General features: G+C 41.3%; 1 protein-coding gene across 2 annotated transcripts in view; it reads left to right on the top strand.

Moving 5' to 3' along the window:
* Positions 1-22,680, top strand: part of PLPP4 (phospholipid phosphatase 4) — a 113,487-nt gene that overhangs the window by 45,297 nt on the left and 45,510 nt on the right. For both annotated transcript variants that reach the window (XM_090058242.1, XM_090058243.1), the window contains exons 3-5: positions 3,414-3,504; positions 7,015-7,078; positions 8,631-8,755. In XM_090058242.1, coding sequence (XP_089914368.1) covers positions 3,414-3,504; positions 7,015-7,078; positions 8,631-8,755 — 280 coding nt within the window. The remainder of the gene's footprint in view (positions 1-3,413; positions 3,505-7,014; positions 7,079-8,630; positions 8,756-22,680) is intronic.

The following is a 22,680-nucleotide window of genomic DNA, read 5'->3' as shown; positions in this document are numbered from 1 at the left end:
GTCAGATCTGGCCCACAGGCCATATTTTGACCACCCCTGCCCTAAACTGTTACAAATGCTGTCAAGTAATAAAATAGTACATAACTGAAAATCAGTACTTTCCTACACACAAATTAAATCGAATGTGCAAGGGGACTTATTGAAGTAATTAGAAAGAACATGAAGTGCTTTTCTTTAGGATTTGTGGAATTTCAGTGTAGCTTTAGACTGCCAATATGAATAATGACAGAAAGAGACTATTCCTGTTCCTGTTTGCTATCAAAGCAATACTGGAAGATATCAGCATCAGAAAAGGAACCATAACCTAAAATTGTACGAGGAGGTCGTTATTCTCTAGACCAGTGATTTTCAACCTTTTCAGACTTGAGTCGTGACTCAAGTTGTACCCCTTGTTAAATTCAAGATGCCAGTAAGGAAAATCCCAGCTCTTAGCTTTCACTTGTTTTTTGACTAAGGAAAAATAACAGAGCATTGTTTCTGTTGCAAAGAGGTCAGAAAGATCATAGCAGGTCAGGGTGTTCTGACATTATGAAATCCTGTTCGAAATACCGGGGTTTATCTTGTGAATGATGTGCAAGTGTTGGCACATCTAAAAATGCTAAAATTGCGATTGCATCCTGGGGTACCCTTAAAAGGATCTTGTAGCACCCCATCACCCTGGTTGAAAATCACTACTCTAGACTCTTGGCAAATACGTTGTGGATGCGAGCCCTGAAATTTCTATTGCAGAAAAAAAAATCATAGGCCAGGCCTGGTTGCACAGAAGTAAATTAACATCAATTAATTCTTAATCTGTACTCATTACAAGTTAATAATTAATTTTGAATACCTTTGTATGAGAAAAACGATCAAGACTGTGTTATAAGTGTAAACTATTCTGAACTGCCAGCATAAATCCTTTAATTTGTGAAATGTGGAAATCTGCACTGGTACCCGATTTCTGAAGACTGACTGTGAAATAGTTCGGAACTAGAGTCTGCTTTAATGCTGCCGTTTGTCGGTATCTTCTGCTGCTTCTGCCTGTTCAAAAGATTTCTAATGCCACTAAACCACCATCAACAATGGAAGACAGGTTTGGGGGGGTATGGGTGTCAGGAATCCTTACTTTTGGAATAATAATAATTCTAGGTTTTGCCTTTACCATTTTTATTTCACTGTCTCTGGCAATAGCATTTCATGTCTGTTTTCAGAGACAAAGGTGAAGAGAGAATTTACATTTCTAGGGTAATAAAACTGCTTCTAAATGCTAACTTAAAACAGTGAGTATTTTGCACAAGAATCAGTGGCACGATAAATCCAATATAAAAACAGGAAGCTATCTCCTGGCTTCAGAATGGAATCTGGTGCAGGATATATTGTAATAGTAATAAATACTCTGAAATGTTATGCAGCTCACTTAACCTGAGGAGGTTAAAGGAGTTTAAGGCTGTTCTTCAATTACTGAATGCCATTCCGTTTTATAGGAGGGAGTTTTAGTTCATCATGTCTTCATTGTCAGTTGGACTACACAAGTAGTAAGATACTAGTCAACCTGAATAAAGGTAGCACGGTGTGGCTGAGAGTAGGCAGCTTGCACATGTTTACATGGCAGGCAGATCAGTATCAAGACGTACAGTTTAATTTTGTAGTCTCTAAAAAGTCGAAGACAACTATTCTCACTTTTCTCTGCTATATAAAATAATTGATTCCCTTCAGTTACAGAGCTGGCAGAGCAGTGTCCCTGCTGAAAGATGTTCGTCACACGAACCTAGAAATGTTCTTTATGATAACACACTTGTTGAAAACCTGTAATTTTTTTTTAAAGTTGCAACATGATTCATCTGCTAAAGTCCACATGCTTCCTTTAATGAAAACTCATGAGTGATATCAGAGGCTGTAGGAGTCATGCACCTTCATCTGAGGACAGATTTCAGGTCTGATTCCTTTGCCAGTTCGCACTGTGCTGTGAATATAATTCCAGAAGTGGAGGGTTGTTTTTTTTTAATTTCCATTTTTGACCAACGTTAAGCAATGTGCTTAATAGGACTCCACCTACCTTTCTGTAAAAGGAATAATCATAAACTTTCAGTCTCCAAATACATTAATTAACTTTTATTTTGAAATTTTGCAAAACAGTCTAAATACTTCAAATTCAAGTTGGAGTCCGACTCCTTTCTCTGCTGTCCCCTTCCTCCCATCCCAACCCAGCCCCTTAGATCCCATAGTATGTTGCTCTACAAGTGGTAGTTAGTGGATCCTGTTATGCAGTAGAGTACTATTCAGCATGTGGAAGGAGGCCAGTCTTTGAGTCCGTGTGATGTTTGGCTCTTGCCCATCTCAGTTCCTCAGGTTGTTGATTCTTAAGATAACCCTCTTGCTGATAGACGCTCCTTGTACAGTGCAGTAAAGTGTATAAAAAGTAGTGAGGAATTTCAGCATTGTTGGTACTCCTGAGGTGGGGGATAATGGGACCTATGAAAGAATATGCATTTGACAACAGAGGTTATAAGCAATGGGACCCTGGGTCTGCTTATGGCAGCCAGAGAAGGACAGCTTTAGCGGCAGGTGGCATGGTAGCACAGTGAGTCCAATTAGAAATATTTTTCAGTTGGATGTCCATTCAGAGAAAAAAATAGGAGCAGCAAAATAGTAATGAGGTCATTTGCTTTGTCTTCAGCCTGTTTCATGGTAATAAATAGCTATTGCTTTTCAGACCAAATTACAATATCCTCATCATGAGTTGTTCACCAGATATTTTAACTGTGATTGGCCTGAATGAAAAACAAAATAAAGAGTGGGTATAAATCTGACATCTCGTCTCACAGGGAGTAGTATCTTGCATTGGGAGTAGCCTAACTGATTTGTTGCATTCAGTGAGGCTGCTTGCATTCTGATAAGCTACTTAACACAAGGACAGTAGTTACTTTCCATTATAAATTGCACAATATGACCCTACAAACATCAGACATATAGTCTGACTTGATGAATAAAATTATGTTTACAGGATTAGGGCATATACCCCAATATGCTTTATGGTATTAAACGTTACACTGCTGTGAATGATATATGACACGGTGGAGGAAAGGCACTTAAATGCTTCTAGAAAACATTGTAAGCATATAGAGGTGTAACTAGTGGCAGTAATGAGTCGTGAGCTTTATAGACTGTTTCTCCTTTTCATTTATGAATCTGACAGTTTAAATATAGCCCTAAGCAATTACCAATCAATTATAACCCACAATTATATTACCATTTTTAATATATTCATTGCCCTCTAGGTACAAATGCAAATCCATCCCACTCTGCTTGAGGTCAGGAGTTCGATAAAGATCATTTAGCCATCTCATCTAAATGGAGCTAAGTGGAACTAATTATTAATCAGTGGGACTGGCAGGAGTGGGCACTCTCACGAGATTGTTTGTTATCTCTTGCAGGCAATTTCGTTTCTCACACCGCTGGCAGTCATTTTTGTGGTAAAAATAATCCGGCGGACAGACAAGACTGAAATTAAGGAGGCTTTCTTAGGTAAAGTATACCTGCTTTTAAAATGAAACTTTTTGATCATTTTTGCCCAAAGTTGTACCAAGTTGTATTCTTAGCCACGAGGCATCCATGGGTGAAAGCCTGGCTCTGTAGTAGTCCACTGGAGTTGGCATCAGTTGGGCCAGAATTTCACCGTGTCTTAAGGAAATCTCTCTTGTACGTATCTTTTTAAATACATGAGGATCTCTTCCCTGTTTCTACTGTTTATCTGATCAAGTAGATTTGATCTTTCTCATGCTAAGTGGCTAGTGTCTGTAGCAGAAAGTGTCCCAATGAATTGCTCTTTACTTGAAAACCAGCGGCTTTTTCCGCGTTACTTGCAAATGAACAAAGTCTGGTGTCAGCCAAAGCACTTTACTTACAGGCAAAAGTTTCAGATATTGGCAGGGCATTTCTAATGAGGCATCCGTGACTCTTAAGTTCTCTTGGCTTTGCTGCTTAAATGTATTGACTATCAGATCATGGAGCCATAAGTTTGCTAAGGTTTTTGCCTGAGCAAGCCTGAATGGAAACGGTGTTTAGGCAGCATAGGGCGTCTGTGGTTGTTTTTTCTGTGCTGATGTTATAGTGGCTGGAGAAAGATATTGGGGACTGTTATTTTGATGCTGCCAGTAGTTGGTAGTATACTGTTAAATTTATTATAAGTTATATTTTATTGATGTAAATGCACTCACTAGAAAGGGGTCATGTAGCTATAAGTATAAATACATAGTGGTATGGTTTTGGTTTTAATTTTATTGCTGTTATTTCAAAATAAAAGGAACCATGGATCTGTTTTTCCACCTCTTTGGCCCAGGAATCTTCTGGACTGCATTGGCTTTTGATAGTTTGGACTGTACTTACCATTAGATCCACAGGATCCAGATAATAAAACTGTCTTTCAACCTCCTCCCTCCACATAAGCACATATGAAACCATGGTCTTGATGTAGCCATAAGCCTCATTTATTCAATATTAACATAAACATAAGACCTTTTGTGGCTTAGTATATTCAAAGAGATAAATCAGATTTAGTGGTTTAATGGGATCTCATCTTCAGACATGAACTTGTTCAGAACACTGGTTTAGACGAGGGGTTCTCAACAGGGGTGCCGCAGCCCCCTGGGATGCCATGAGGTCCTTTTGAGGATGCCATGGGGTACAAGGAGATAAGTGCTCACTTTTCCCTGCCTGGCCTCTGTGCAAGGAGGTGAGTGCAAGCTCATTGCTGGGTAAGCTTGCACTTGTCTCTGCCACTCCCTGTGTGAGGAGTTAAGTGCTTGCTCCTCGCCATGTGTGAGAAGCTAAGCCTAGGCTCTTCTGTGCCAGCTTCAGTGCAAGAAGATAAGGTCCTGATTGTCCCTGCCCTGCCTCTCTCTTGGGAGATAAGTGTTTGTTGCTCCCTTTCCCCCCTGCCAGGAGGTAAGTGCTGCAATAAATACATTAGTTATTGAATTGGGGTGTCGCTCAAGTCACTGGAGTTCTGAAGAGGCACCAGGAGCCAAAAAAGGATGAAAACCATTGGTTAAAACTAGTGGTTTTCAACCTTTTTTCATTTTCAGACCCCAAAAAACTTTGGCATGGAGGTGCAGACCCCTTTCAACATTTCAGCTAGGTGGAGATCCCTTTGAATTGTAAATTTGGGTATTCACACACTTTTGATTGATCATAGTCCTCTTTCGCAAGCCCCTTAGACATAGTCTGTGGACTCCCAGGTTCCCATGTACCACAGGTTGAAAACCACTTGGTTTAGGCCATTCTCATTGACTTTGGTGGAACTCTGCTGTCACACAATATGAGGATCTGGTGCATTTTATGGAAACCCAAAAACCTGTTATGCTGCTAGTACAATTTCCTTTGTGCCACCTCGACTCTCAGCTAAGGACTGCAGAGGCTGGCTGTAGTTTTCCCTTGCTTTGCCACTAGTATAGCTATTAAAAAGGAAGCACAAATCTTATACCTGTGATAGCATTTTGTACCTGGCTTGCACTTGCATTGCAGATGGAGGTGGCTGCAAAATGTGAAAGGCTGTGTAGACAATCAGCCCTGTGGTTTTATAGTCATGTTAGAGCTTGGTAGAAACATCAGAGGGTTTTTAGTGTATCTTAGGAATGGTGTGTCTTGTACATTCCCTTTCTCTTAATAAGAAAACATGGTGTTATGATGTTACTAGTCAAAAGCATTTGATCTTTCAGAAAAATTATTGTACAGCCACTACCTAAAGTTGCCATAAATAAATGAAAGCCTGGGTACAAGGAAGTATATATATGTGTTTATGTGTGTTGGGGCTGTGTGTGGTGGTGGGGAGTGTATGCATGTGTAAATATATGTGTATGTGTGCTGGGACTGTGTGTGGTGGGGGGGAGGAGAGAGGGAGAGAGAGGTTGAAAGTAAAAGGTGAAGGTCTATATTGGACAACACACCTGTCCTTGGGATTGATTTTTTTTTTTTGCCAGCAGCCATTGTAAATGTCTGGGAATGCCCTTTTTGTTGTTGTTGCTTTTTACCTAAAAAAAGAATAAAATAGACAAATCCTATGACATGGCAAAGATTCTTATGATAGACTGTGTCCTCGGACATTGATTTTATGGATATCGACTGATAAGCGTTAGCGGGGTATTGGACTGCAACAATTGGGGTAGCAGTCCAATGAGAAAATAGCCTGGTGTGGGTGTCATAATTGAAAGTTATCTCACTGTAACTGCTCTGCTGAAAATAAGAGATCTGCTGATAGATTTTCCAGGAGGAAATAAAGTGCACCGGTTCTTGCGTTATAGCATGTAACAATAAGGTGGCTGGCAGCATTAAATAAGTTTAAATCTAACCAGGGAGAAACTTATGCCCTGTTCCAAAGCCTGTTAAAGTCAACATAAAGGCTTCCAAGAGATTTAGGTCAGGGTCTTCATGGAGTCTAGTGAACTTTGTGAGTAAATAGCAGGATATTTCTCTACCATAAACAAACATCATTTTATTAGACCATTCCTAGTTGTTATTCTTTTGTCCATCCCACAGCTGATTTTTTTTTCCTAAAGAAGATAGGAAAAAATTTCAATCTGCTCTGTTCAGATGCTAGCGGAGCAGAGCATCCAGGTGCTAGATGGTGTTGTGTACTAGGTTTCATGCAGATAGTTGTAAGAGATGGCTCCTGTTGCAAACATGTTACATGTTCTTTGCTATTGAATATTGCTATTCTCCACTGCTTTGCTCCTGGTATAGTAATTTGAACAGAGCAGGTGTATTCAGAAACCCGCTCTCCAGTCACTTCTCATACGTCTGAAAGATGACCTAGCATTTCAAACTAGCATTCAAGGTCCCTGATCATTGCGCTGGTCTCAAATAAGCTCCTCAATAAGTAGAATAAGAAAACCATTGGGGTTATTAAAATCTTTCAGCTATGCTAAAGAATCCAATTTCAATCTGATAAAAGTTTCAATCCATAAATCAAATGCTTTAATGTTACAGTTTTATAACTTGGCAGCTATATTACTATTGTTCTGTTTGTTTTCTTTTTAGCTGTTTCGTTGGCTCTAGCTCTGAATGGAGTCTGTACAAATACTATTAAATTAATAGTGGGGAGGTAAGTCTTGTCATATTATAAATGATGGCTTAAACAGTCAAAGAAATTAGTACAGAGTTGACAAAATATCATCTGTCTTAATAAAAAAGATAACCACCGTTTCCAAACGCACTGGATTAGCAGAAACTTCTGTTGTGCTCCGCTCGCCCCTGGTGGGGACGGTGCATGACCTCATTACGACACATCTGACTTGCAGGATTCTGTGCTGTCGCTGTTCGTGCTTGTGTGTTGGAAGATCCAGACAAACAAGAACAGGGCAAAAAAGGTGCAAATTGAAATGCATTCATTTCATTGATGGCGCATGAGGGAAGAGCCACAGTGTGCAGGGATTTAGCTGCCAGCTCCCACTAGCAAAAGTAAATTGAAATCAATTCATTTCACCCTGTGACAGTGGAAGTGCATTTGATGTAGTACATATTACCACAGATGACATCTCCCAGCAGCACCAGGGCTCATCGGGCACACCTAGGTTGGAAGTCAGAGCCCTGAAGGACTGTTTCTAGAGCTGTGAGAATCTGAACGAAAAGAAAGATGAGAATGTGTTTTAGGTCAGCCAGAACTTTTGCCTTTCTGGGCAAAATGGGGGGGTGGGGAACCAAACAAGCCAAACCCCGAGAGAAAACTCATTTTGGATTGATTGAAACATTTAGACTTTTACATTTATTCTTTGCTGAGTTAAGCAGGAATTCACAAGTAGGTTTGATCCATCCAAAACTGCATTCCTCAGCAAATAAACTTTGTCCAATGAATTTTGTCTGGTTCCACCTCTTTTCTAGTGCTGTAGGAGTGCTGCAGGCAAAATATTTCTGCTTGTAGTTTGACTTAATTATTTTTCACCCCAAATATTTAGTTCTGGCATTCAGAACACTTAGCCCTTTTCATTTTACAAGTTTTTTTTTTTTAGAAACTTCAGTAACCAGTCCTCCCAACAGTCTCGTGAGCTGGGTCAGAGTCACCGTTGTATCAGAAAAAAACCACAGTAGCAAAGGAAGTCAACATTCAAGCTGACTCGATTGTTTCTGGATTAGCACTTGATTGTTGCTTGATCCCAGTCCTAAGTAGCTGGCTTGGCCTCCCTGTTATAGTAACACCTAAGGTGGCTACCAGTAGGAAGGTCAACAAAACCCTATGCCACCCTGTGGAACTTGTGAGCAGCCCTGGGTAGTCTGCTAGCTCACTGAAAGAAATGTACAGGTTGGTCACTCTGTGAGATATATGAAGAGTAGCCCTGCAAAATCCTTTGCAGGGTTGAGTCTTTTATCCCGCCCCCTACATAACCTCAGGCTTTGAACCCACCAGCCTAAAGAGACGGACCTGTCCAACTCCTGCTAAGCCATTGTGCTGGAGGAGTCTGCCTAGAGGCTCTATGTAAAAGTTCAGCATGAAATGAAACAGCGCATTGCGAAGAGAGACATTTCAGTTGCTACTGTAGGTAGAATAAAACAGAAGGAGTTGAACACCCTCTGTGATAGTCAATACATTTAACAATCGCTTTGAGGTCTGTTTCTAACTACAGCTCTTATGTTTTAAATGTTCATGGTGTTTTTTGTAGACCGCGTCCCGATTTCTTTTACCGCTGCTTTCCAGATGGAGTAATGAACACTGAAATGCACTGCACAGGTGATCCAGATCTGGTGTCGGAAGGCAGAAAGAGCTTTCCCAGTATCCACTCTTCCTGTAAGTTCATCCAAGAAAACAGTATACCTTTGGCAAGGTTAATCTCATCTATGTTTTAACATTGCTCTTTGTGACATGCTTTTTTGCTGGAGGGATCAGAACTTGTGTCTTGAGTCAGGAGTGCAGAAAGCACATGTTTTGAGCTCTCTGGTATTGTTCTTTTTAAAAACTAAGGTACTGTGCCTCTTTCCTTGAGTACTGCCTCTGTTTCCCAGGAAGTCTTATTGAATTTGGCAGAATAAGAAGTTGCTTGAGGTGAAAGAAGATGAGAAAATCAAGATCTGTAAGAACTTTTTCAGGGGTTTCTAGGAATCTGGATATACAGCAAATTTTGCTAGGTTTATTTACCAAACTTTGAGAAAATTACAAACCATCTAGTAGTTCTTATCTTTGTAAAACAACTTAGTGAACATAAGTTTGAATCATTGAGATTGCTCAGCTTGCGTGCATCTACATGTGCACTGCTGCAGTTTTTTACTCCGCAGCAGAATTATATTTGCATTTACAGTCCAGTGTCATAAGGCTGGACTGTGAAGGGCAGATGGGAATAAAGGGTAAATGGGGCTGCTTCTTCAACTTAGTTGAGTTCCACTAATTTTTTAGGTTAAGCGTATGGGAGGTAAGTGATAGCTATGTGCCCCCTCCAAGGTAGAGAATGGGAGTTTTGACAGTGTCCTTAACGTGCCAGCATGGACAGTTCCACATAGGAAGTGGTAAATCAGCAGTAACTAACTACTTGCTGCAGCAAGACGGGCCTGGAGAGAAAATTGGGAAGAGTTTTGTCCCTTGGATGCTCCTAAAACAGGGCAGTATCCCATGACACCATACTTGTTTTTTGATAGTCCACAGTCTAGTTCTTATGTGGGGAGTTGTATATATGTATAGTATGCAGTTGTTTTGTTCGTGTAGTATTTATAGAATATATGCAATGTCCTCAAATGCTAGTTTCTTACACCGAGTTGCAATCGTCATGGTGCAGTGAAGAACTTCTACTTTTAAACTACTGCATGCATGTGGCGGGGAGGGGTGCGGAGACACGACATGCATGCGGCCACCACTGCCATCCACCATCCTGTGCTGCTGCTCCTCGTTCAGCCACATGCCACCCCTCTAGCTCCGTGTCTGGCACCGGGGGTACACTTATTAAAAAAGGTTGGAAATCCCTGTCATAATATTTCAGTATCTGATGGTGCTGTATGTTCTGAAGTCTTAGAAAGCAGCTTCGCATAAATATTTCATTTTCACTTAGCAGAAACACTATTCTACACTTTTACATCACTTCTTGCCACTATTTCTGCATAGCAGGGTCATCCAGATTATAGGAATGTCAAGATTCTTATTTTAAACAATTGTAATGATAGGAAGTTCATTTCCTTGCTGCTTCTTTTGTCCTCTACTGGTCACAAGTGTGGCAAGTAGCAACATAATATAAAATGGAGAGTCAGACTGCATTCTTGGGATGTTCCAAACCATAGATGTTCAGAAGTGCTGCCTTCCACTATAAATTTCCTAACTGCCTGCTATCATGGTGGACTCTGCTCAACTCCAAAGAAAAAGGACACACTCCTTTTTCTTCGGAGTTTGAGTTCGTCTCATTTTATTTGAGTTGGGCTAATAAAAGATACTGGATTTACCCAAAGAACCTTGTCCGCTTATGTCCTTAGAGCAACATGACTACAACCTACACCCCTGAAAAAAAGGACACGCTCCAATTGGAGTCAGTAAAGTCCAAAATTTCCCTTCATGAACATGAGCCTAAGACTTCTTCTTAAGTCAAGCCTAAACTTCTCCCTAGGTTCCTTCCTTCAGGATTTCTTTTGTCCCAGACACTAACTATGTCAGTCAGAGGGCTCTTCTTACGCCCTCCTATCCAGAGTGGAATAAAATGAGTAACTACAAGTTACTATTGATAAATGTGTACTATAGCCTGTAGCCCAATACTACTGACCAGGATGGGTTAACTGAATTGTGTCAGTGTTATATAGATTGCACCCTTAGAGCTAAATGCTGTTCTCTCACCAGTGTAATATGGCGTGACGGTATTAACATTAGTGGAGTGGTACCATAGTTGCAGAGGTGTAAGTGAAAATGGAATTTTATCTTTAATATTACCATACTTCCTCCAGCATTAAGTTCAGCTATAGCTTCTGCACTGTAACATAAAGAGTTGGGGAGTTTGCCCATATTCCTAGTATTTAAGCAGCACCAAGAAGTTTATGGTTTTTTCCCACGATTTCTTCTTTTTATAGTGTCAAAAAAATATAAACTTGCTCTGAGAAGAATGAGACTTGACATGATAAACTGTAGTATCTCTCTGTGAATGATAGTTAAAAGTAGCCCAGTGCAGTTTGGTATTTTCTTTTTCATTTGAACATGTGAAGGAAATAAATCACAAGTGAAAGCAACATGCTGCCAGGCAGCTGGTAAAAAGAGATTAAAAGCCCCAATTCAAGAGTCATTCTTACCATCAATTCAGTGTTTCTTACAGTAGTCCTTGGCCTTGTTGTCAGGCAGAGTGCTTTAGATACACGTATCTAAAATCTGTTCCATGCAAAACAAGTCTTTTGACAGAAAAGTTTGTTTGGTTGTAGACTCAGAGATACATGAACGTGTAACAAGTTTGTATTGCTGAGATGTCACCAGTGCTGGAATCTCATTTTCCATGTACAATACGTTGCATGTTACCTTCCTTATATTCCGTGACTGTCTTGTGGGGAGTGCATCAGGGGGGTCCCTACACCTCCCATCCTGCCTCACACTCCACACACCCACACCCTGCCTCCACAACCCCCATCGACATATACATATACATACGCATACATACATATCCTATGCCCCCCTACGCAGCCACACCCTCTCACCCCCCACACAATATAAAAGAGTGAAACTTTATTTCAGGGTTATTATGCAGTCTCTTCTTTATACCCTACACAATCACAAGTCATGACAAATATTTTTGTCATAACATTAAAATATAGTAAGTGTTTGATTTTAGTGTATGATTTCCTTTTTTTCTGGTTCTAAGATGGTAACCTCCCCTCTTAAACAGAGTATTTGGTGGGGGGGCAGCAAGGGGAAGGACTTCTGGTGGCAAAGGTCCTAAATATATCTGGGGGCAGGATTTCCGGTCCCAATGTGGCGAGCCTGGGGTGGGGCAACTGTTAAGGGGTGGGGCTACCTATGTGGCCCCCAACAGGGGTGGGGCTACTTATGTGGCCCGCCAAAACTTGTTATGTGGCCCTCCACCTGAAATAATTGCCCACTCCTGCCATAGGTCCTTTATTACTGGTTGCATCATTTTCAGTAGTAGTATTTCCTGGATGGATGATGGCAGTGCAATGACAAGACTATATGCTGGACTCTGGTTACTTGGTTGCAAAGTCGGGCCAGTCGCTTGTGGGGCTTATAACCCAGCTCAGGAGGGTGAGAAGATTATCAAAAAAACTGCTATCCAAACATCACCCCCCAGTGTTTCTCTTCTTCTTCTTGCATATCACTTCAGAAAGTCGACTCCTCCAACCATTTAAGAGTAGATCCATCAATATTACTGCACATTTTTAAACTGTTTGGTGGACCATATAGAGGGCAGCCAGTGAGTATATGCTGGGCTGTCTGATCTCCTTTGCCATAGGGACACAATGGTGAGTTTGTAAGGCCCATTTTATGTTTGATTTTGTCGAAGGCTCCATAGGCAGTTGATTCAGGTTTACCCATGCCTTACATGGGAGTTTATGGCCAGGAGGGTGGGTGTGATGATGGTAGTTGTATGTAGTTGTGTAGTGGGGTGTGGTTATTATTCCATTGCTCTTCCCACCTTCTCTGGGCCATGACGATAGCATGGTGCTCCTGCTTTCTTTGGGGTGTTTCTGAAGGGTACTGGTAGGGTTTTCTGCTTCTTGGATGTTTCTGGATTGGGTATTTTTCAGTCGTGTCATGTAGTAGATGGTCTTTCTGTTGGGCTTCTATTGCCAGGTTAAGCAGTATTCTAGACCTCTTGATGTTATGAGAGGGTCTTCCTGCCACGAACGTATTTCCCATTCTGTGTATACCACTTACTGTTCATAGTGTCGAGTTCAGGGTACTGTCCAGTTTGTGGGCGTGGGTGCTACTTGCTCATGCAGGAAGGCAGTATTCTGCTGGTGCATAAACCATGACTAGTGTAGTTGTTCTCAAGGTAGAGAAGTCGGCTCCCCATGTTGTACCAGCTAGTTTCTTAATGGCTGCTGCTATTGATATTACCTTGTGCCTCAACTCCTTCAGCTGGTGGTGGAAGGTTAGGCTTCTGTCTAGAGTGACACCCAAGTAGGTTGGTCTCTTCTTGTGCATTCGTTGCATGATTGTTCAGATGAAAAAGTGCGGAGGTGGTCTTCTGTATATTCAGCTTCAGTTGTCACTGTTTTAGGTAGGAAGCTATGAGTTCCATGTCATGGTTCAGTTTGGCTTCTACTGATGATACGTTTCTCTCTTCACTTGGGACGGCCCTCTGTGAGGTTACAAACAACTGAGCAGAGATCCAGGCCTCTAATCTTAAAAATATAAATTGTACAATGTAGGGTGAAACATCACAGGAAGATGCTTTCATGGGGTTCTGCCATCAAGCTGATCTTCTAGGCTGACTGACGTCATACTTAGGCTTAGCAAAACATGGGTAGATTTTTTTGCAGCCAGAGACATTGTATTATATGAGTAAGAGCATCTTAAATTGAGCAGGGATGGGAAAATCAGACCTTGTTTTGGATGTTTCCTTATTATACAGGAAGTCAACTCATCAGGAAAAAGGTTGACTATTTAAAAGTGAAACTCAAACTTTGGCTGTAGCTTGAATTACAGAGTATGTGCAATCATCCTATTCAGTGCAGGTAATGCTGAGGGTTTTTTTTCAAAGTGCATCTGGAAGTTTTATGCAAGTTGGGTGTGTGTTTTCCCTACATCTCCAGTTTAAACCCTTTAAGGGTTGAGCAGCTTTCTCTCTTTGGATACAGGAAATAGTCTAAAATGACAGTAGGGATCATCTTTTTTAATGGCTTAATGGCACATAAATGGACTACCAAGAAGATAAGTATATTTACAGTATGAAAGACTTAGTGTTAGTCTTAAGTCAGGGTAACATTGTACCATATAGATTAAAAGCCATGCTGGAGGCCTGTAGTAGAATTGCTTGCAGTATCAGAATTTAATTTTGCTACTTTGGGTGTGTCTACACATCACTGTGCCCAGGGAGTGCACCGCTACAGCGATGGAGCTGGTGATCATGTGTGACGTGTAGGCACACCCTCTGGCTGTTGTATTAATTCATGAAGAAAGGGAATGTTACAGTCGAGCTGCATTTGTTTCAGTTGTGTAGTAGATGGAACACGATATGTTTCTGATATCTAACCTAAACTTCCCTTGCTGCAACTTGAGACCATTGCTGCTTTTTCTGTCATCTGCCACCCTGAGAACAGTTTAGCTCCATCCTCTTTGTAATCACCCTTCCAAGGTAGTTGCAGGCTGTTATTACATCCTCCCTCTGTGTTCTCTTCTCCAAATTAAATAAGCATCTCATAAGTTCTCTTCCCCTGCCGTCTAACTATTTTTGTTGCCCTCCCCTGCCTCACCAGTCCAGAATAGAGGGGAATAATCACTTCCCTCAGTCTATTGGCAGCAGTCCTACTAATGCAGCCCAGTATGCTGTTAGCTTTCTTTGCAACAAGGGCACACAGTCAGCAGTCTGTATTGGTGCATGGGATTTTTCCATCTTAGGTGCAGGACTTTACACGTGTCCTTATTCAACTTTATGAGATTACTTTTGGTCCAGTCCTCCAATTTGTCTAGGCCACTCTGATTCTTAGCTCTACCCTTCAGCATATCTACTACCTGCCCTGCACCAGCTTGGCGTCATCTGCAGACTTGTTGCACTATATCCCATCCCATCCCATCTTCCAGGTTCTTGACGAAGACAGTGAATAAAACTGGCCCCAGGACCTACCTGCCCTGGGGCACTCTACTTGGCTGCCAAGTAAACATTGAGCCATTGATACCCTTTGCGTCCAACAATCCAGCTATTTTTCTATCCACCTTACAGTCCATTCATCCGACCTTTATTTTCTTAGCTTGCTTGTGAGAATATTGTGGGAGACTGTATCCAAGCCTTGCTATAGTCAAGTTATATCACATCTACTGCTCTCCCTGTATCCACAGAGCCAGTCATCTCATTATAGAAAGCAATCCATTCCAACTGTTTCTAATCACCTTCTTCTCCAAATGCTTAGAAATGCATTCCTAGAGGACCTGCTCCATGATTTTTCCAGGGACTGTCTGTGCTCTGAGAGGATTGACTGCGAAGTAGACAAAATTACCATTCCCCACTGAGTAGATACTGTAACCCCATGTGTGGAGGCTGCTGAAGACATGCTTCAAATCAAGGTAAAGCAGCCCTAGCCATGTCTTATGTTCCTTGCAGCCTTTTCTGCATAGGATTACTGAGGTTGTGACTTCTTTGTCCAAAAAGGTTTGGAGAAATTCTCAGAGGAAAGGTGCATCAGTAGCTATTGAGAATGGGAATTAGGGGGACAGTCTCTGAATCGGAACTTCCTAGGCCTTAAATGCTGGAGGCAGTGAGAGAGGAACAATGGAAAAAATGTGTCATACCCTGTTCACTCTCCCTTTCAGTGTCCCCTCTCTACCAGTGTGTGACACAGGATACTGGGCAAGATGAGCCTTTAGTCTGACCTAGTAAATGATGGTGCTTAATGCATCTTTTTGCTCTGGAGAACTTTTCACTAGTGATCCTTACTCTAGACTTCGTGCCAGCACAGACCCTGTACTAAATTGGACCAGGGAGTCCTTTTGATAAGGTGGTCTACTTTTGGTATTTAATAATATTGCAAAGGCTCTATATTTTGTTGGCCATTTTGGCCATGTCAAAACACTTATTCTGCGACTATGCAAGTCACATAGCAATTGAATAAGTTATAGTTCTTCAAGAGGCACATCTGGTGTAGGAGTGTTGACTTGCAGTGAGGAAGAGGAGAAAGTCAGTCCTGCCTCTGGAGAATGCTAACACTAGTGTGCTCGCCAGTGGCAGAATTTCTCCTCTGTGGTTGATAGCATGTAGTGGCAATGCTGTTTGCTCTAGCCATCTAAAAGATCTTGAAACGTATCCCCCTTTATGCTTAGCACAGCAGAAGGTAGGATATTGCCTCTGCCCCAACTAGGCTACCTTTCTTCCTCTCTTTCAGCCAGTCTTCCCTGATATGCCTCCTTATGGACAGGCATGCTATGTTTGCCTCTGTTTTCTTCTCTCTTGGTACTAGCTATTGTTTAACTATGCAAGGCAAGGTAGCAAAATCAAAACATAAAAAAGAAAAAAAAACAAAATGGCTGTTCATGTTGACATGATGCTCTGGTATATTTAACACAACAAACAGCATGAATCGTGCTGAAATCAATAAAAACTATTATAGTGTGGACAAACTGGAATTAGTAATATGTATAACATAATGATTACCCAGGGTACAGAACAGGGAGAAATACAGTGCATCAGTAAAATACACTTAATTAAATGAGATGCATGTGTACTGGCTGATAAGTGACAAATACAATGAATAAATAAAGCACACAACTGAATAAGCCAAATGCATAGTAGTGGGTGAAAAGCATGCTGAATTTGCAGGCGTGCAGCATACTAATAGGACGGACATAAAGCCTCCTGTAATTGATTTCTCCCTTCTTATTACACGACCGATGTCACTTTGGTGTCTGCGTCAGGTTGACAAGATCTTTCCACAAGCCAAGTGTGAGCCCAGACTTCTATTGTGCAATTTATTTGAAAATCGATAATGTCAAAGTCTTTAGATATTTGTTGTTGAAAAGTGCCGATCGTACAAAAGTCCCTTGTTATGTTTAATTATTGCCTTCCACAGTAGAGTCCGGAGAAAGTGAACGGGAAATAGGCTCTTATAATGCCAGTTTTACATTCAGTAGAGCAATTCCAAGTAAACCAGCTGTCCAGTGATAAACACTGGAAATGAAATCAGAAAGGTTGTTTTCAATATCAGTCAGTCCTTTGTTACCATAAATAGCTTTGTGTGTTTACCAATTCAAGAAAGATTTCTCAGTTTGCCTTTTTTTTTTTAATGTATTCTGCTTTTGCTGAACATTTTATTTTAGACAGTTTATACGTGTTGGGAGATCTGAGTTTGCCTGGGTGAGAAAATTTAGAAGATATGAGCAGAATACATTTTTAAAATGATTTAAATGTGCCCAAATATTCAGTATCACAACGTAATAGCCCCTGATATTTATGACAGAACAGAAAAGTTTGGTTTTGTATGGTAGTCACATCCTAAAAATGCCTTTATTTCAGAGTTTTATTGCTTATGGTCACCATGGGAATCTGAAGAATGAAGTTGATTGTCCAGCCCTAGCTTTCCTCTTGAGCTAGAACAAACAGCAAATAGCCTGTAAAATAATGAACTCTCTGCCTTTGCTTTCCTCAGGAAGCGAATTCCCTTTTTCCTGAATTCTTTGTGTGCTTAAAAGAGCTATTGACTTCTGTTGACTTCAGTGGGAATATCAGGTCTGCAGGGTTTGCAGTATTAGACAAACAAGGTGACTAAATGGAATATAGGGTCAGTGTATGGGCTTAGGTCACAAAAAAGCCATTCAAGAACATCCCTGGCTTCAGTGGCAAAAGACCCATTACTGCCAGGTTAGAAGCTAGCTAACTAAAGACACTTTTCACCCTTCTTCCCAAATTAGGGCAACGGGCAGAAGGAAATGCAAATGTTATAGGAGAACAAGAAAGAGGCATCATGACACTGTAGCCCAGAGAGGAGGGAGTCCTGGGTTCTAGGTCCAGCTGCCACTTATTTTTTTTCCTTTTACCCAATGCATAAACAGTTCAGGGAGCAGAACGATCAAATCAATGGCACAAAGATATTGAAGGAGGATCTCATTTCAGGTAATAAGACCGCGGTATGCAAAGGAGCCAAATATCACGACAAAGATGGAGACAGAGGAAAGAGAAAAGGGTATGAGGGCTAATGTACTTCTGATTGTACAGTCGCAGCAATTAGCTGGCTGTAATTCAGCAAGGCAGGATGGAAACAGAAATGGAAATTCTGTCTTCATTTTATACTTCCACTAAGGTATCATGAGGACAAGCCAGTTTGCACAACTGCTAATGTCCTTGCAGGAATTTGGATTTGGAACATAAATTAGGACTTTACTGTTCACCTCCAACCCTAATTGAGCTATATCCAAAAAGCCCCTTCCTTGAAAACGCATTGAGTTTGGATCTAGACCCAAACTTTTCAGTTTAGGCCCATTCTTAAACTAGATTCAAGAAGCTGGAGATAGAACAGCCTTGTATCATTTTCAGGAGATCAGTCCCTTCCTAGTGCCAGATTGATTGTTCCTGACAAAATATATATTTTAGCTTTTTCCCCAGCCTGATTTTTAAACATCTTAGCTAATAGGGGTTCCTGCAGTTCTCTTGGAAGATTATTATACAGTCTATTGAGTTCACCATAGGATAAATACTTTTCTCTGATGTAATCTTGAGCCATCTAATTGGATAGTTCTCTTTGGTGTCAGATTCATCATTTCAATCTGGTTCTCCTCTATTAAGCTACACTTTAATGTATTAGTTTACTAACTGCTCCAGTACTTTGTTGAATAGCTATGTTTTTCTTCCTATGTAAGTACAACAAATGATGGTACCATTCATTTCATTTTTTTTTTTTTTTGCATAGTAAACATCCATGATGCATCTATGACTAACACCAGTTAAGAAACTAAGGGATCGCTTTCCCAGGGCTGCTGATCCCCAGCATGTCCAGCCTGCTTGCTCCTGTTCTACAGGTTTCAAACAGACCAGTGAGGTTGAAGCAGCACTGAGGGCAGCCCACACCACTACACCCAAAATCTTGGTCTGCAGTGTGCCCCAGTCCCCACTGCAACTTCTCTGCTTCATTGCTAGTCTGGATGCATGTGGAGGAGGAGAGAGGTGGGACAGCATGTTTGAGATCAGCACCACAGGAATGCCAGGGAAGATGTTTGGCACACCCTCAAACTTACAAATACTGCCCCATGGATCTACTTGGACATTAAGTGCAGTGAGAAAACTGACCTCATCTTAAAGAAGTGGGTAGGAGTTGATGCAGGAAAAAAAGCTGGCTGCCAATGAGTACACAGACCATCCTGCACTTTTAGATTCAGCTTCAGCCCTTGACATTCTGTGCCTATACCGCTGCGAAACAACATAGTGGGCCTGTCTGTACATGCCACTAGTGTGCAACAATAAACTGCAGAGCTTATTGGGGCATGTGAGCAACCTCCCGGGCACACCGTTTACAAGTGCACCCGTACAGCAACACTTTGAGCTGGGTCGCAGCAGCCCAGTGCTGCTCCAACTGGGCTCGACACGCTGTGGAGGGGCTGGCTGGGGCATGAGGATGCTTCAGCATGGGGCTAGCTGGCAGGCAGTCCCCACGCTGGAGCACGCTCATACCCCAGCTAGCTGGCTCAGCATCTACACATGTACTGCTGAGCACAAAAATACTCTGCAGCAGGGTAGTACCATGCTGCGGAGTTCATATTAGTTTTCTGCACCTGAGTAAGGGTGCACATGTAGACGCTGAGCTGTTTACTGCACAGTTAATTAGTCAACTGGACAGTAAACATCTTATGTAGATGCGCTCAGTGAGTGATCTTGTATATAGGAGGGAGATTGGGAGCATTGTTTTTTAACTAGTGCATCATCCCTTTGGGCATGTTTTATGTGGCTCTACTTCCAGGTATTATGTTCCTAAAGATACATAACACAACAGTGCCACAAAGCATTTTCCGCATTGCTTGAAATTCTTGGAGGTTAGTTAACCTGGCCTCCTGAAAACCCCAGTAAGTACCATCTATACCTTTAGGTAATTAAATAACTTTGAAAACATGGGCATTCAGAGTTCGAATTTTCTGCTTGTGGCTTCTTTCAGCAAGTTGGAAAAGTAATCCAAGATAGACTCTAATTGGAACTGTTGAGAAGCGGTTTTTGCAGCGTAATTGAAAGAATCTTTTTATAAGGCTAGATGGAGTTTGGCAAAGAGCTGATACATAGATCTCTTTGAACAGAACAGGGTAAGATTTTTCAAGAAGGAAATTCTTTGCTAAAACCCTCCAGCTTATAATTGCAAAGGATATTCTCTGTATTAATTACTACAGGCTTTTATCTTGGAAGGAGCCTGAGCCAGAAACTGGGTCCCCTGATTCAGTGTTTTTCCAAGTTTGTGATGTTCACTTTGGGGATGGAGATTGGAGTCAAACTGAGAAGGGCCAGAGCCCCAGCCCAATGACTCATGAACTCTTGGCTATTCAGTAAGTCAGCTCCAAGAGGATGGTTAGAGCGGCCTTACTAAGCCTGTTCTATAGCGGATCTTAGCAGATAGGGTGCTCTCCTGAGAAGTAGAAAACCTGAATTGAAATCCCCTCAGGCTGAAAAGGCCTATGACACAGGTTTTTCACTTCTTGAGGTGTGCACTAATGAATTCTGGAGGGCCATTGTGTAAAATGTGGGCATCAGTATCTTTGAGCTGTATTTAGTGCACATTAGGTATGACTCTTTTGATTCTACCAGCAGGTGTTTCTACAGGGAATAAGGATGAGTTTTAAGGTATTTCCCACCAAAAATGTGAATTGCAAGGAAGCTCAGGAGGGAGTTAAATGCTATGGTGCACATAAGTACGTCATCTGAATAACTGGTGAGTATGCTTAGAAGCCCAAGTATAGAGAGCTAGGGAACCATAAGGTTCAGAACGAATGCATCTAATGAGTTCTGTGGCTTTTAGTACAGAGCCAATTTGGATTGCTCTTGGAACGTAGGCAGTTAAACTTTGCCTAAGTCGCATTTGGGTGTGTAAAGTAACCAATCTGAATCCTGGTCTTTGACTAATACATGAATGTCTCTCCATAATGCAGGTACTTTATTGTTCCATAACACATACACAGTACAGTTACAACACAGCAATCCTTCTGTCTTGGCACTGCCTGTGAACTTCATAAATTAAACCTATGGGGAAAATTGGGAAAGATTTGGCATACTGTTTTTGAGAGTTCAGTAATCTAATCACGACTACTCCCTGCCTTTTTCACGTGGTTTAACGGTACATCAGGTAGTCATACATTTAGATGGAAATAGTTTGCAGAATATTGTTCAAACAGCTAAACTAATTCACAGAGCCAAAGTCTATAGAGAGTGCATAGGTACGTAGGCTAATCTGATGGGTCTGTTTTATCCCAGTTTATCAACTAAACCTACATTTTGAGCCGGGTCTAGTTTTGGGGTATTGGTAATAAGCACATATTTATTTACTTTCTCCTTTGTACACGGTTATACTTGACACATGGAAGAGTGTTGGTACTAATAGCTAGCAATATTTTTAGAGACAGTGTGAAATAACATACTAATATAAAATTACTTCATATATTTCTTTAGCAGGGTGTAAAATGCTAAATTATATAGTTAGATCTGATAATACCTGGCAAGTATCTCAATTCTCCAGTGTTAACTTTTTCTAGGTTCTGGAAGGAGGCACTTGTAGGTCATAGACTAATTCCAAATCCTACTGAAGTCAGTGGAAAGACTCTCAGTGACTTCAGTGGAAGCTGGATCAGAGACTTCAAGTTTGTATAGGATTGCCAAATACATTAGACTTCTCCTAGAAGTGCCTATTTATTATAGTAATAGTAATAATAATAAAGCAGGTTTTATTTCAAAGGCTCTAGAATGCTTTGCAGCTAACAAGACCAGACCTTGGCATATTTGCTTCCTTAGGAAAAGTGATTGACTAATTCATAATGAATAATATATTTCTGTCTTTCTATCCTCCTTTTTTGTGCAGAAATTTTAGCAAGCAGATTGCAGTTCTCAGAATCTATTAACTGTCCTAATTTATTTAGTGAATATTTTTAAATGTTTTATTTCTGGATCAATCAAGAATGTTCAAATGTTTGAGATGCGCTACAGAAAAGGCAGGTCACATTGTTTCTGATCCCTACTTGATAAATAAAAAAGGATTTCTTGATTGAATGTACAAACCCATATATTTAAAGTTTTTTTGGACCTGCTTCTGCATTCTGTCTCATCTTCTCTGTGCTGAGGTAACACTATTGGTTCCATGTTTTGTGTGTCCAGATTCAGTGTATTGAATGGAGAATCAGGCCCTCAATTTCCATAAATATTCCCAGCCTCATCTTTGAAATTTGCACAGATTCATTCATTTTTATCGGTAACAGTCTATGATTGGGTAGGTAACGGTTCATTCCAGGGAGACAGTGTGTCACTCTCTGGACTCTGCTGCTCTAGCAGGGAGTAGAACACACCCCATTCACAAGCCACACATTCTGCTACAGGGAATCACAGGATGATCATGGACCGTCTCGGTCAGCCAGTCAGGGCTGCCCTGTGTACTGCTGCCATCTGTTGCCAGGCCAACTAAGGGAGCCTGCAGAGCACAGAGGCTTTCTCCCACTCCTTCCCTTACCCTCACCAAGCTGTACAGTGTCAGCATTGCAAGTTCTCCATTCTTTAGGGCCTCTGTGTTCAAATGTATCTAAACATTGCCCTGGGAAAGCTTTTCTACCAGGACAACAAACCTGGGAGAATTCTCCCAGATTACCTGAATGTGGGTGCGTCTACATGAGATGCTGTACTCAAGACTAGAGCTAATTACTGCACAGTAAGCATCACTGCATAGTAATTTGCTCTAATTGTGAGTATAAATACAAGTAGCAAATTTACTCCCAATTACTTACTGCACAGTACAGCACATGTAGATGGCCAGCTGGGAGCAAATGTGCTCCTAGTCAACTGGGCAGCAAGAGGTGGGAGATTGCTCCCTGCCCCTGGGAGCTGCCTACTCTTGATGCAGGATCCGCCACTGGAGCTCAGG

This window comes from Crocodylus siamensis, chromosome 7, assembly GCF_052110815.1.
Source record: "Crocodylus siamensis isolate JL-2025a chromosome 7, ASM5211081v1, whole genome shotgun sequence".
Classification (NCBI taxonomy): Eukaryota; Metazoa; Chordata; order Crocodylia; family Crocodylidae; genus Crocodylus; species Crocodylus siamensis.
This window is presented reverse-complemented; position numbering and strand designations above follow the sequence as displayed.